The sequence below is a fragment of the Crocodylus siamensis genome, chromosome 6 (genome assembly GCF_052110815.1).
Source record: "Crocodylus siamensis isolate JL-2025a chromosome 6, ASM5211081v1, whole genome shotgun sequence".
Lineage (NCBI taxonomy): Eukaryota > Metazoa > Chordata > Crocodylia > Crocodylidae > Crocodylus > Crocodylus siamensis.
The window spans coordinates 31,280,557-31,293,714 of NC_143400.1; the positions used below are offsets into that span (position 1 = coordinate 31,280,557).

The 13,158-nt window shown below is 48.3% G+C and overlaps 1 protein-coding gene across 1 annotated transcript in view; it reads right to left on the reverse strand.

Annotated features, from left to right (window-relative positions):
- Positions 1–13,158, reverse strand: part of LOC149862154 (hexokinase-2) — a 46,137-nt gene that overhangs the window by 25,409 nt on the left and 7,570 nt on the right. The window contains exon 2 of the mRNA XM_090051899.1: positions 9,381–9,543. Within this exon, the coding sequence (XP_089908025.1) occupies positions 9,381–9,543 (163 nt within the window). The remainder of the gene's footprint in view (positions 1–9,380; positions 9,544–13,158) is intronic.

The window sequence follows — 13,158 nt, forward strand, 5'->3', positions numbered from 1 at the left end:
GATGGTTTTCAGCATCCGTCTATTGCTGGTGGAGCTGGCAGGTTCTGTGAATGTGGTGGCTGGTTAGGAGCAGGATGCTAAGGCACCTTCTTGCTGGTCCAAAGTTAGCCAACTTGAGTGTGCCAGAGATGAGAGGTTTGTACTGACTTCAGCTTTCCAGTTCCACCCAGACCACTGATGTCTCTGTTGGTGCCAAGCTGGTTATCTTATTGCTGAGGCAATACTGGAATTTTCTGCCTTTGCCCTGAACCATCCCCACCCAATCTGTTTAATGATTCATATAAAACCTCAGGGCCAAGCCACCCAGCCCTCTGAGCCAGGCCAGGACTTGGCAACTTGTACCTTCTCTAGCAAGAACCTGGAGTACCTGGCGTTTGCACCAGGTAGTCAAGCAGCAGCGGGCTGGAGCAGAATACAGCAGCCAGATCCTTCCTTGACACCAAGAGCTTCGGGTGCTAAGGGCTAATGTGAACAATACAATCACTCCCTTAACTCTCAGGGGAAGGAACTATGAAGACATTTCGGCTGATGACTTGCACAGACCTCCAGGCAATTTTTAAAATGTTGATCCAGGCTGGCAGCTCCCCACTGTGAGGATGGATATGTGTACAGAGGGAAACCAAGGCATAGACAGCACATTGGTTTGGGACTTGCCGAAGACCACACAACCACCTGGAAGCAGAACTAGGGTTTGAAGCTGGAGGGCCTGACACCCATACCACACCCATGTCCAGCCAACATGCTGTTTCTCTCCTGGACCGGGTGAACCCAATCTCCTCTACAGGTCAGGTAGCTTAGGTGACTTGTGAAAGCCCATGAATATGAAGGGAGTCAAGAAAGGAGCTGCCCAGCCCTGCTTGGTAGTTACTAGGACAACCTATTCAGGGAACAGACGGGGGCATCAGTCACGTGGCCCAATGCTGTGTGATGCTGAGGCCCGAAAGATTAAGTAACTTGCCCAAGGTCACATAAGAGATATGGGGCATTAACACTTGCTCTCTCAAATCCCTGCTCTGCATCCCATCTGTGAACCCTTTTTTACCAAACTAGTCAGAATCAGTTTCCTGGTTTAAGACAGCCACCCAGTTTTGAATAGCTAATCTGAGGGGGGAAAGGTGAGTGCGAGATGTGAATATATAAGGTATTGTGCAGCAAGGCTAAGTGGTACCTAGGGACTTTAACTTCTCTGCAGCTCATTCAAATCCAGGTCAATAGTGACATATAGCACCCTAATTCAAGGGGGAAAGCTGGACCATAAAAGTAACCCAAGCTCTCATTTGGTCATTAACATATGCTACAAAGACTATTATTTAACTAAGGGGCTTACCCAGAGCCAGTACCACAACATTTGAGCAGCTCAGAATTGTTTAATGGACTTATCGTCAGAATACCCTCTGTGATATGTGACTCCCAGTTTATGGAGGGCAGACAGAGGTAGAGTAAGACCACAGGCCACACTGAGGGTGCATGGCAGAACAGGTCAGACTTGGGCTAATGTTTTATCCACTGGACCCCGAACTGAGTGGTTTGGCCTCAGCTCTGACCTCCAACAACCAGCCCCAGTGGCAACATTGTACAAACAAAGCTTCTGCTGTGGACCATCTACTGCAGAATCCAGTAGACCCATCAGGGCATGCCCACTTGTGACCAACCAGCAGAGACCCATTAGTCCCATTTGTGACCAACCAGTTGATACTGTGAGGCAAAGGGGAGATGACAGCTTGTAGATCCATTCATCTTCAGCAACACTGGTGGGGATATCAGCTGATCTGGACAGCAGCTGGGAGCAGAAGGGCCCTAAAGAGCAGGGGGGAAGAAACCAGTTTTGACATGACCGGAGATCCCAGGGCCAATGGCATGTGAAGTGTAGCTCTGTCAGGATACATAAAGCCCCTGCAGAAGATCCCAGGCTGACTGGGCGAGGAAAGGATTAACTTACAGTGTATGGTGAACTCATGAAGGAAAGAGCGCTCCAGTGCTATCTATCACCTAAAAGAGTTTTTCAATGCACTGGTCAGTAAGTTGCTCACTGGCTTACCCCAAGCAGATGCTGGAAAAAAAAGAGCCCAGGAAACTGCAGGGGTTTTCCCCCTGGCTTTAAAACACACTTTCAAATATTTGAAACAATGCTGTTTTTATTCATCTCCCCCATCCAGCCCCTTGCACAGGACTTTCGAGTCCTGGGGCCCCACAGATAAGATGTCGCAGACTCCAGAACATGGGTTGGTAGAAGGGATCTGGAATATTCAAGCTAGTCAGCTTAAAAAAGGGGAGGAAAAAAAACGTTGGAGCAGATCCAGACTTTGTCCGATGTGGGAACAAAGGGAAGCAAAAAACACAGCTTTCTCATTGATGTTTCTCTGCTCATTACAATCATATTGTTGTAGGTTCACCAATGAACACTATTCTGTGGTTATTTCATAAAGTTTCGACTATTCTAGCAAAAGAATTGGAGCAGAAAAGGTGACACTGAACACCATAACACCAAATGAAGCTGATGGTACAGCAGGAGCCTAACGTAGTTTTAAAACCCAAGAACAAAATCAGGCCCAAGTCCAGTTTACACTTTAGAGGATTTGAAGTGGTGGCAGTCAGATCAGAGCTGGGCCCGGCAGATTGAGAAACTTAAACTGGCCATGACATGAAAGCTTATTAGCAAGTCTGAAGGCTTCCTGGCTAGCATGGTTGGAGCAAACCAGTCTCTGTAGCCAACAGCACACAAGGGAGGGATGTGGCCAGCATCATGAGCAGCTGCCTTTGATTCCCTAACCTGAATGAGTTGGTACCTTCATTTTCCAATGGCAGATCAAGCTGGACAGCTTCTGACCTGAGTCTAGAGCAGCAGAATACTTCACCACTCAGTATTATCAGCAAGTAGTCTCTCCTGTTTGGCCCTCTATCAGAATAACACTGGGGCTGAAGTTCAGTGCAGATTAAATACTTGACTGTATGCTCTCACATACAGCATCCTTTTTTTCCCACCCAAAAAACAGCTGCTGGAAATTGCAGTGTGCATCATATGCGAGAAATATGCTAAAAGCCATTTCTGCCCCTACCTCGGCAAAAGTGAAGTAAAATCTGCATGGGGATTCTCAATGAGCAGGCTCAGCTCCCTAGCTGCTGCTACTCTCCCTTTCCAAAACAAGGTGTGTATTATTTTGTGGTATGTTGTATGTGAAAAAATATGGCATTCAAGATCCTTCCACCCACCATGCATCACAACCTGAGTGCACAACTTAACTCTTGGTGTTACTGTCAGTGCACAGCACTTAAAAACCCCAACCTATTGCTCCAAGAGCTGCAGGGAGTTAGGCACTGAACATCCTTTGAATTTCAACAAGAGACAGACATCCAGTTCTCTTGGGCTCCTTTGAAAACCCCAGCCTAAATATATTGAGGGTTGCACTAACCCCAAAGCAACAGTATACCCAGGCATCCAAGTTCATGTGGTTAAGGATGAAGGCAGGGCAGCGTGGCACTTTACAGACTAACTGATTCAGAAAGGCATCAGCTTCTATAAGTTACAGCCTACATCATTAAACACAAAGAATGGGTATGCATGTAAAATTAAATGTGCAAAGTGACATTCTGAACAGGAAAGTGACATTTCAGTAATTAACCCCACAGGGCAAAGCAAGGGTGTTATACATTACAGGAACCTGGTTATGAAACACTGCAAAACCATGAGCTAGGGAGGGCTGGGAGCAGGATACATTCATTACAAGAGAAAGCAGAAGGCAGAGCTGAGTGGTACCTTAGAGACTAGGAAGCCTCTAGAAAGCAAAATCTGGCAATTAAAGGTGCTGTTCTCTCCAGAGGAACTTGTGTTAACTCAGTACCCACACGTGGTGCCTATGTCTCATTTGACATCACCCAGGCCAAGTCATAGGCAGAGTTAAACTAGTGGGGAAAAAAGAGCGCACTCAGCCTTCCTGATGGTTGGCAGTACTTTTACAGCTCTGGAGAGACACAGCAGGTAATAAAAAGGGTGTGGTACGTATGATTACACAAAGCAGCACAGCACTGCACTGACTAACTTCCTCAATTTCAGACTGGCCAACCCAAAGCATTTCAGCTTCGGGCAAGTTCAGGAAGAAGGAAATGCACAAATACCAGTAATGCCTTGAGTGTAATGGAAAAGGCCCTGCCAGCTGGGGAGGGTAGTAGGGGGTGGAAACACACGCAATGTCTACTGAACAAAGCAGAGAGATCATTTAGCTACATCACCACTTTCCAGTAAAAAGCTGCTCCATTCATTTGCTTCAAGAAAACTTAATTATGTTTGACCACCCCCTCCGGCTCATCTTACTCTTTTAGTGCATTGTCAAAGCGAAACCATAAGCAGGGATAAAGGCAGTCAGTGTTTCAATTAACCCCTGAAAAGGCAGGCGAGCAGCACACTGCCAGAAGTTGGCTCATCAGGTCCCATTTCTGAGCGCAAAGCAGCTGTTCATTCCACTGCACATGACCCAAGTCAGATCTGCATAACTCGGAAACTAGTCATCCGGTGTCTGGAGCAAAAGGGTGGTTGCAAAAGTGACCTATTACCTACAGGAGCATGGAAGACACTCCCTGATGAAAGATCTAGCCTGAACAAGGAAAACAACAGCCCCATGTGATTTCCAGCTCAGTGTCTGATCCCACTCCTTTAGGGCAGGTCCTGATGGAGGACCAGACAGCTGTAGTCAAGAGTCTGCTCCCAACTCTGTTCCTCAGTCACCTCATCTGAAAAATGCAGTTCCTGTCACTTCCTGGGCTGTGTAATACCTCTGGGGAACTACAGCTGAGTGCTGCAGGACACTCAGCAAGTCTTGTCTACACAGAAGCATACGTGTTGTCTCCAGAATGCGGCTTTTTTAAGTAGGCTCCAAGAGGTCCAGGCTGGCTACATAGGCTCTTTTCAACGGCTGTGGCCTATCTGGAAAATGTCCTCTACAAAGCAGCTGAGAAATGGAAACACCTCTTAGATGAGAACACTCTGCCCTGCACAAGCAAGACCCAGGCTCCCTGATCAGAGGTTTTTCTTCAAGGCAGAGAAGCAACCAACTTGCAGTTTGATTACATGTTATCTGCTGCCCAGATGACAATTCAGGTCTTGATTGTTTAAGAAGCTCAGTCAGAAGCACTGGCTTCGGGAAAAGCCTGTGGTCCCTTCTAGGCTATGGCACCATTTCCCATTACGAGGCCCAAAGCTGAAGGGGTCTTCCAGGATCAGCTGGTTCTCCCAGAGGTCTGCCTCCTTGCGCCAGAAAGGTTTGGATGGGCACTGGCAGATTGCTGAAGACGATTCAGACTGATTACCCAGTGCCCTAAGGCAGAACAAGGGCCTGAAGGAAAAGAGGTAAAAAAGGAAGAGGTGGAAATCCTGGAATTTCCAAGCTGTACCTCTGTTCCTGTGGCTCCATCCCTGCCCTCACATGCAGCTTTCCTTCCACAGCAAGAATTATCTGCACAAATGGTATCAAGCCAAGCCTGGAAACATTTATCATTAAGACAACACACACCCACACAGCTGCCACCCTACACCACATGGTACTACTAGCAGAGCTGATAGCCACAGCACTACGGGACAGTGTTTTGGCTCAGACTGCCGTGTGTGGTCTGTCCAAGCAGCTCTTCTAGTCATGACCTTACATTTTTACCAATTGTTTCTCCTCCAAATGGACCCCCAAAACTGACTCAGGGAATCCAGAGTGGCTGTTGCTAGGGATTAACAGCAGCAGGTAGTGTCTGGACCAGTGCTCCTCTCCAGGATGAAGCACAACAGCTGTTCACTTAAATCATGCCATAAAAGCAGCAGCAGGAATTTAGCCAACCAGGCAGCAGGAGGTGCACCAAGTCACCAGTCCCTGAAAAAGAACAAAGAACCCCAGGAGATCTGGTCCATGGGCAAGAACATGGAGTTTCTGTCTCATGCAATGGTCACAATCTCTCTGGACACCATCCCAAAAGCACTGGCACCCTGCTGCAGCCTGGCAAAACACTTAGGTGCATCCTAGAGTTCACCTACTTACCCTGTCCCTGCTTGTCCTAAGACTCCCCACAAAATCAGAGGCAGAGACAGAGAAGCTGCAAGCAACTCAAAATGCCATCTTGCTTTGCACTGGGGAAACCTCACCCTTTTAATTCCCCATTCCCAACCCTTGCAGAGCAGGCCCTCCTCAAGCCGTTGTTCCAGGAATTGTTGCATCAGGGTTTTCCTGCATGACACACTGCACAGACACAACCCCGACTGCTGTGTGTTTGTGCTGCTTGGCACCACCCGACTGAAAGGATTTCTTTTAAAAAAAACCCTCTCATTGCTGAGGTCTGGAGTTTGGCAAACTATCATTAAGAAGCAAAAATACAGTCAATTCCCAGGCTTGCTGCTGCAATGGTGATGGAAACCAGCCAACTGTGCTGTAGGTACCAGCCACCCAGCCTCCTTCTCACACTGTGGTGGACTGGGGATGCCTGCCTATCCTGCATGCAAGGTCTGACCTCAGCTCAAGGCACATGCATGTGAACATGCAGACGTGCACACACGAACTTGGGCTGGAGTCCTCCAACATCCCCAAGGGCAAAACGTACTAAATCCTAATAAAAAAGATATATATTAAACATGAATATTTAAACAGATTTCAATCTAAGAGCCCCCAGGCATGAGGCCAACTCCAGCTGAGGTTGGGGTGAGGGAGGAGGGAAGAAGTTACATGTGCAAGATATGATCTGCAGAGGAAGCACTGAATACAAACTGGCTCCCAGAGTGAGGGTGTCTAGGGTCAGTGCTGCAAAGGCCAAGCCGCTAAGCAGCGCACCTGCTCTGAATATAACCTTGGTAGATGTGCTGCACAAATTTGCCCTTGCATCTACAACCACTGTTGACTCTTGGAGCTCACCCACAACATTAACCTTTTACCCTCAAAGGCTTAAGAGAAGAGAAAAACCACAGGCTGCCTCTTCTGCTCCGCAAGCCGGGCTTGCCTCTAAGGCCACATGCGCTGGCCAAGTTAATTTGCCTCCTCCAGTAGGAGAGAAAGCCACAGAGACAGCAGAGGAGGCACCTTACTCCTTCCAGGGACACTGCAGCTTCCCTGCGCCTGGCTGGTACCAGACAGGGGCACAGAGCAGGAACTGCCTTCAGAACAGACCTTCTGTCCATGGAGGAAGTGGCTGGGCCCTTGGCCTGCCATTTGGCCATGACTTGGGGTGGGAGACAGCACCTGCTTGCTTTTAGGCATTGCTGGAAGCAACAGGCAGAAATACAGAGCAGCAGCAGGGCAGCTGGGGACAGGAAGGGAAAAGAAAGGAAGGGAAGACTAGGCTCTTTGGCAATTCAACCCCTCCTCCTAGCCAACTCCTCACTGCTCAAGCTATTTCCAGTCAGGAGCCAGCTAGGAAGGTCATCAGGCTTTCTGTGCCCAGCTAGTGGCCAAAGGAGCAGTCCAGTCAAGCCCACAGGCACTGCACCCTCTTAGAGCCAAGCTCAATCTTCCCAATAGCCTGCCAGATCCTTCTTCCCCTGCCTGAAGTCTTCTCTTGACAGCCTCCAACCCATTCCCTTCCTTTGCTCTGCCTGCACTTCTGCAAGAGGCAGCAGAGGGGGACCAAGCTGCTTCCAGTATTCAAACCCATCTGCCCTGCTTTGAGCATGTCTAATCAATGCAGCGCATAATACCCCAGCAATCTACCTGCCCTAGACTCCTCACTATTTCTACACACAGCAGAGCTGCACCAGTGGCAGCCTGCAAGGAAATGTTTGCCAGGCATCTCTCTCCTTGTGCAAGAGACATAAGGAGTTGCACTGCACACTTGTGATTCCCTGACTTAAGGCCACAAATCCCTGCACTGAGGCCACTCCAGCAATCTATTAACTCAAGCCACCAAATCCTATACCAGTGTCTCCCCACTCATCCACCTAGAAATGTTAATAATGCCCGTGCTTTGCTGCTATCATTATTACAGTACCTTTGTGCATGACTGGGCTCTGATCTTCCCCGGAGCCTTTCAAGAGCTTATGACAGAGTCCCTGCCCCAAGCAACTTTGCTTCTAACAATGGGATTCCTCCCTGCCCTTAATCTGTCCAACAAAGGGGAGGAAACCATGCAAATTAAATGATAAATTGGTTAAGAAATGCCTTTGGTTTTCTACATTCATGTCATATACCAAGACACGGGCAGACAGTATGGGGTCGGGGAGACTTTTATGCCTCTCCTGGGAGAAAAGGGTATGTAGCACTTCGTGGGATCAGCCTACTAACTTCTAAAGAGAGGTAATGTCAAAAGAATGTAAGCAAATGCTATACCATATCACCATGAAGCAACTTAGAGCTACAGTCATCTGAAACCTGTGTTCCTGGAAATGCAGGGAGCACCAGACTGGGAGTCAGGAGACTGGACTCTGTTACTGCCACACTGGGCAATCTTGGACAAGTCCCTTCTCTTCTCTACGCCTCCTCCTATAAAATGGGGGCATAGATGCTGACTTTCTATGTGAAGGCCTTTGAGCTTATTGGTGAAAAGCACTATATAAGACAGTATACACATACGCGTACAACTTCTCAAAGAGATTGTTTTCTTAATTCTACTGCCCTGTTAAACTGATTTCATGGCAGGGTAAACTTACTGAATGGATGTCAGGAGAAAACCGGACATAAAGCGGGAGCTACATCAGGTAGATAGTGCTCACTCGGCGCTGACTCCTCTGTGCAGAGACCCATCCACACTGGATCTGCAGTGGGTGGACAGAGTACTTTTCCTCCAACCTAGCTTGGATTTGTAAGCCTACGAACATACCTACTTCATGTACAGGCAGCTCTGGTGTCTGTCTGTAAGGGAGCAGGCAAGTCTGAAGTTGGCTCATTGCTCAGAAATCCCTTGACTTGCCTTTCCAGGCTGTGAGCACGTTTTTTCCAGGACTCTATGAGCTGTCAGAGTACACTCTCCAGCTGACTTCTTGCCAGCCCTGTCTCCTAGGCAGACCTTACACATCACAATACAAACTCGTGCTTCTCCAAGACTGCAGCTAGTTGAGACAGACAAGCTGCTTCACCTTTAGTTTGGGCCAAACAATGCTATTCCATGAAATCCTCTCGCCAAACAATCTCGTTCCAGCCATCCTGTGCTGTGCCCTGTAATATCGACATGGCATCTGAGCTCTCCTAGCTTGCAGGGGGAGTTCTGGGAAACATCACAGGAAGCTCTGGCTTTAAGGGGCCACTTCTTGTTACATGTTTCTCTGAGTCACTCAGAGGCCAGTTCATCTACTGGCAGCCGCGGACTTGAGAACAGGAGGGAGTGGGGGGGGAGGCCAAAGAAAAATAAAGAAGAGGCAGGAGAAGGCAAGTGGCTGTGAGGACGAAAGCAATGCACAGTGTGAGTATTTCTCTACAACACTTTACCTGTCCCATCTGGGGTGGATCTGACAAACGTAGGCAACATCTTTACTGAGGCTGTGAGGTTGGTGTCTGCTCCCAGGCCTTTCTCCATCTCCTTTCGGAACCGTTCAGCCACCTCCTGGATAGTCTCATCTGAAAGCCGCATGTGGTAAAGATACTTGTCGATCTGAAAGGGGGAAAGAAAAGACGGTAAGGGGGCTGCTGTGCCCATAAGAAGGCTGGACAATGCCACCCAACCAGAGGTCACTAGCAGGGACCAACCTTGGTATCTTCAGCACTAACATACATGCCTCTATCAGCTCAAAGAATGATGGCTGGCAATAGTAGGCTGTTATCCTCTTTAAGCAGTCATAGGAGTATAAGCCATGACACTTTGCTAGCACATTGAAACTGAGGCAGGCAGAGAAACAGTATGTCAGTCCTGTTGAGCACCTGGAGCTCCCATCATGAACAGGAGCTTCTGATGCTTAGCTCTTCTGAGACCTCAGTCTTTGAGCGGACGTGACATAACCAGGGACCAGCTCTTTCCCTACCAAACCTGTGCCAAGACCCTCCTCGTCAGGCCCTGTGAAATGAGCCAGGAGGTCCCTGACGGGAGATTGCCATTTCCCTTTTATCAAGAGGACAAGGCAAGGGCAGACGCAGGACATGCTTCCCCCCTACTGCGCTGTCATCTTGCCTCTGAGTTGAGCCAGCACAATCATCTATGGGCTTGAAAGGGTTACTCATGGTCCATGGCCCAGCAGCACTAGCATTCTTGGACACACTGTTAGCAATCAATGCCTTTCTTATTCCGTTTCTTATTCTTATTTCTGTTTCTTATTCTGTGTCACTGTAGTGGGCTTGTGGACCACCCGTGGCACCAACAGACAAAAAACCCCATAAAGCCACCCACCACTGCAAAGCTGCCTAGACATTAAAAGAGGCTGGCAGAGGCCGCAGAGGTGACCAAATCCTACTAAAAACAGTCTGCACCTAGCTCTGCTTCTTACCCTTCAAAACTGATCGCAGGAGGAAGAACTTCCTCTGACTTTAATGCCCATTACTACCATTTCTCTCCTGATAAACACTGTGGCAGGTACACGTACCAGGCAAAGAGAAAAGGCAGTGGCCCAGTTTCTTCCAGAAGACCTTTTGATCACTTTATTTAAAACCTGATTAAAAGGCACCTGCAAGAAAAAGGACAGCTCCACCCAGCCTTTCTGAAGGCCCCGAAGTAGAGCCTTGCTCACCAGCGATTGAACTCAAGACTTTTGACAGGGCTGTATAGCAACAAGGCAATTTCATTTCACAGGCCAGAGACATCCATCTGGCTAAGTGACCTTACCAGAAGAGGTGGCTAAGTGTCGACAGCAGTGAGCAGAAGCAGAAGTAAGACTTGTCATTTTATCTGAATCCTTTGTGTGCTTCCGGCCCTACTGCCTCCCAGTTTGGAATCTGGCCAGTCACTAGCAGATACTACTTATGGGGTAAGCAATTTGCAGGGGAGCCTGTACATTTTGTACAGCATTTTGCACAGTGGCCCTGGTGGACAGGGGCAGCAAGATGCAATTGCATTATAAATAATACCACACCAGCCCAGCTAACACTTTGATGTGTTCTGAACAGAAATCCAACAGGCATCAAGAGGCCAACAGAGGCCAGGCTAATAGGCAGACGGGAATGAGAGCTAGCGACCTTAGGCAGGACTTTCTTCCCTTGGCAGGTTGCACAGGATCCGTTTATGGCGCCCCTTATCCGCCACCCAGCAGGAAGTCAAACACTCCCTTTGCTTCCCCAGCTATTTACTTTCACTCGCTGCACAGGGATCAGACACAGCCCACACGCTGGCGCTAAGGTAACAGGCCTTAGTAACTCCTGCTAAGTAAACTCGACCTGCCTCACTGCCAAATAGAAAGGAGCGTGAGCTGTAAAAGTCCTGTCCAAATACTAATTTCACAAAAGCTTCTCAGTCTGGATCTTGGTTTCTGGGCCACGCTGGACTTCAGCCTTATAAAATGCCCCCACAGCCCAGGGCTGGGTTACATGTTACTAGAACGAGTGCTAAAAGGGACTGAATTAAAACAACTGCACAACCGGACACCCAAAAGCTTTTGGCTTTTGAGTCAAGACTCGGAAGCGCTTTTATTGTGGCAGCCATTAAAGCCAACAAGGTTTTCATCACTTCATGCCATTGATAGAAGGCAGATGGAAAAATACTATTCATCAGCTGGAAAGCCAAACAGCAGAGGAAATTACTGCACTTACCCCAAACTGCTCAGCGTTGTGCCCTTTTTCATTCCCCTCAGGAGAAGCTGGACAGGCAGCTGTGCAGTAAACTCAGAACAGCCCCCAAACAAGGTTTTCCCATAGGTTTTTAGCTAGAACTAGGGACAGGCCCATCCTTGCTTCTCTAAAGGCCCACAGCTCTTCCAGACCCATTTTCCAACTGTCGCATCCTGGTCTTCTCTCTGATGAGAAAGCCCCCAACTTTGGGAAGCAGAAGACAGCACTCCCCACCCCAAAATATGAATGTTTCTGCATCCATTCCTCCCACAGCTCAGAGGTGCTGCTGGTGGGAAACCTCTCCTCTCCTCCTGCTAGGTGCTTTCCAATCATGTGCCACCAAAGTGTTTGCACCTCGGCCTTTGCTCACAGCAAGGCATGAGAACTACAGAGCAAGCAATGCACTGAGCCAACAGCAGATGCCAGGATGCCTGCCAGGTTTGGACCATATGGGAAAGAGCGACCCAGTTGGTCTCCATGGCCCTTGGTAACTATGAGCTGGGTGCTCACCTAATTCCAGAGGCCTTGAAAATGCCACAGGCTTAAAAATAACCTGCCATGTCAGAAACTGGGCCAATCTTCCTCTAATCCCACCAAGGCCTCCAAAGCCTGGATGATCTTTACCTATGTCCTCAGGTAAGGCCATTGGGTATTGTTCCATTTTCCAGCTAATGCTGATCAGACGGTAAGCCACATGGTTCCAAAACTAGCACTTACTGAAAACAAGCAGCACCCGGCCCCTCAGTAGCTGCATCTGACAGTTCAAGAAAAGCTTTCACGAAGAAAAGGTTCATGTCCCTCACACTGTACATGTCCACACTAGCTCTAGTACTTTGGTCCTGAAGCACAGAAGGGACACTTAAATCCCAGTGACTTTGGAGTCTATACAGGGTGGCACATGATCAACGAGAGGCTGAAATCAGTGGTTCTTATGTAGCTCATAGCTCAGAATGAACTGAAGCGTTTTGCTGAATCCAGAACTCAGCAAAGACTCTGGGTTCCAAGTAAATGCTAATAAATCAGCATGCCTGGCTATTCCCATGGCACTGAAGGACTTTCCATTCAAATGGGTGGCAAAAAAAGACCTAATTGGGAGTTACTGGTAATGAGTGTGTCTTGTAATTAAACATATGGCACACAAATAATCTAGAGTTCTCATTACCCTTCTGTATTTACTGCTAAGGAAACATGTATGTATCTATAATGAAAAATGGAAGCAAGGAATAGGAGATGCTCTGTTTACCAGGGCGCCCCTTGGGATAGCTAGAAACAATGGCCACAAACTGACAGTGAGCAGATTCAGGTTAGACATCAGGAAGAACTTCTTTACAGTTAGGGCGTCAAAATCTGGAATGGGTTTCCAGGGGAGGTGGTGCTCTCCCCTACCTTGGGGATCTTTTAAGAGGAGACTGGATAAGCATCTACCTGGGGTCATCTGACCCCAGCACTCTTTCCTGCCCAGGGCAGGGGGTCAGACTCGATGAGCTACTAAGGTCCCTTCCGACCCTAAAAAAAA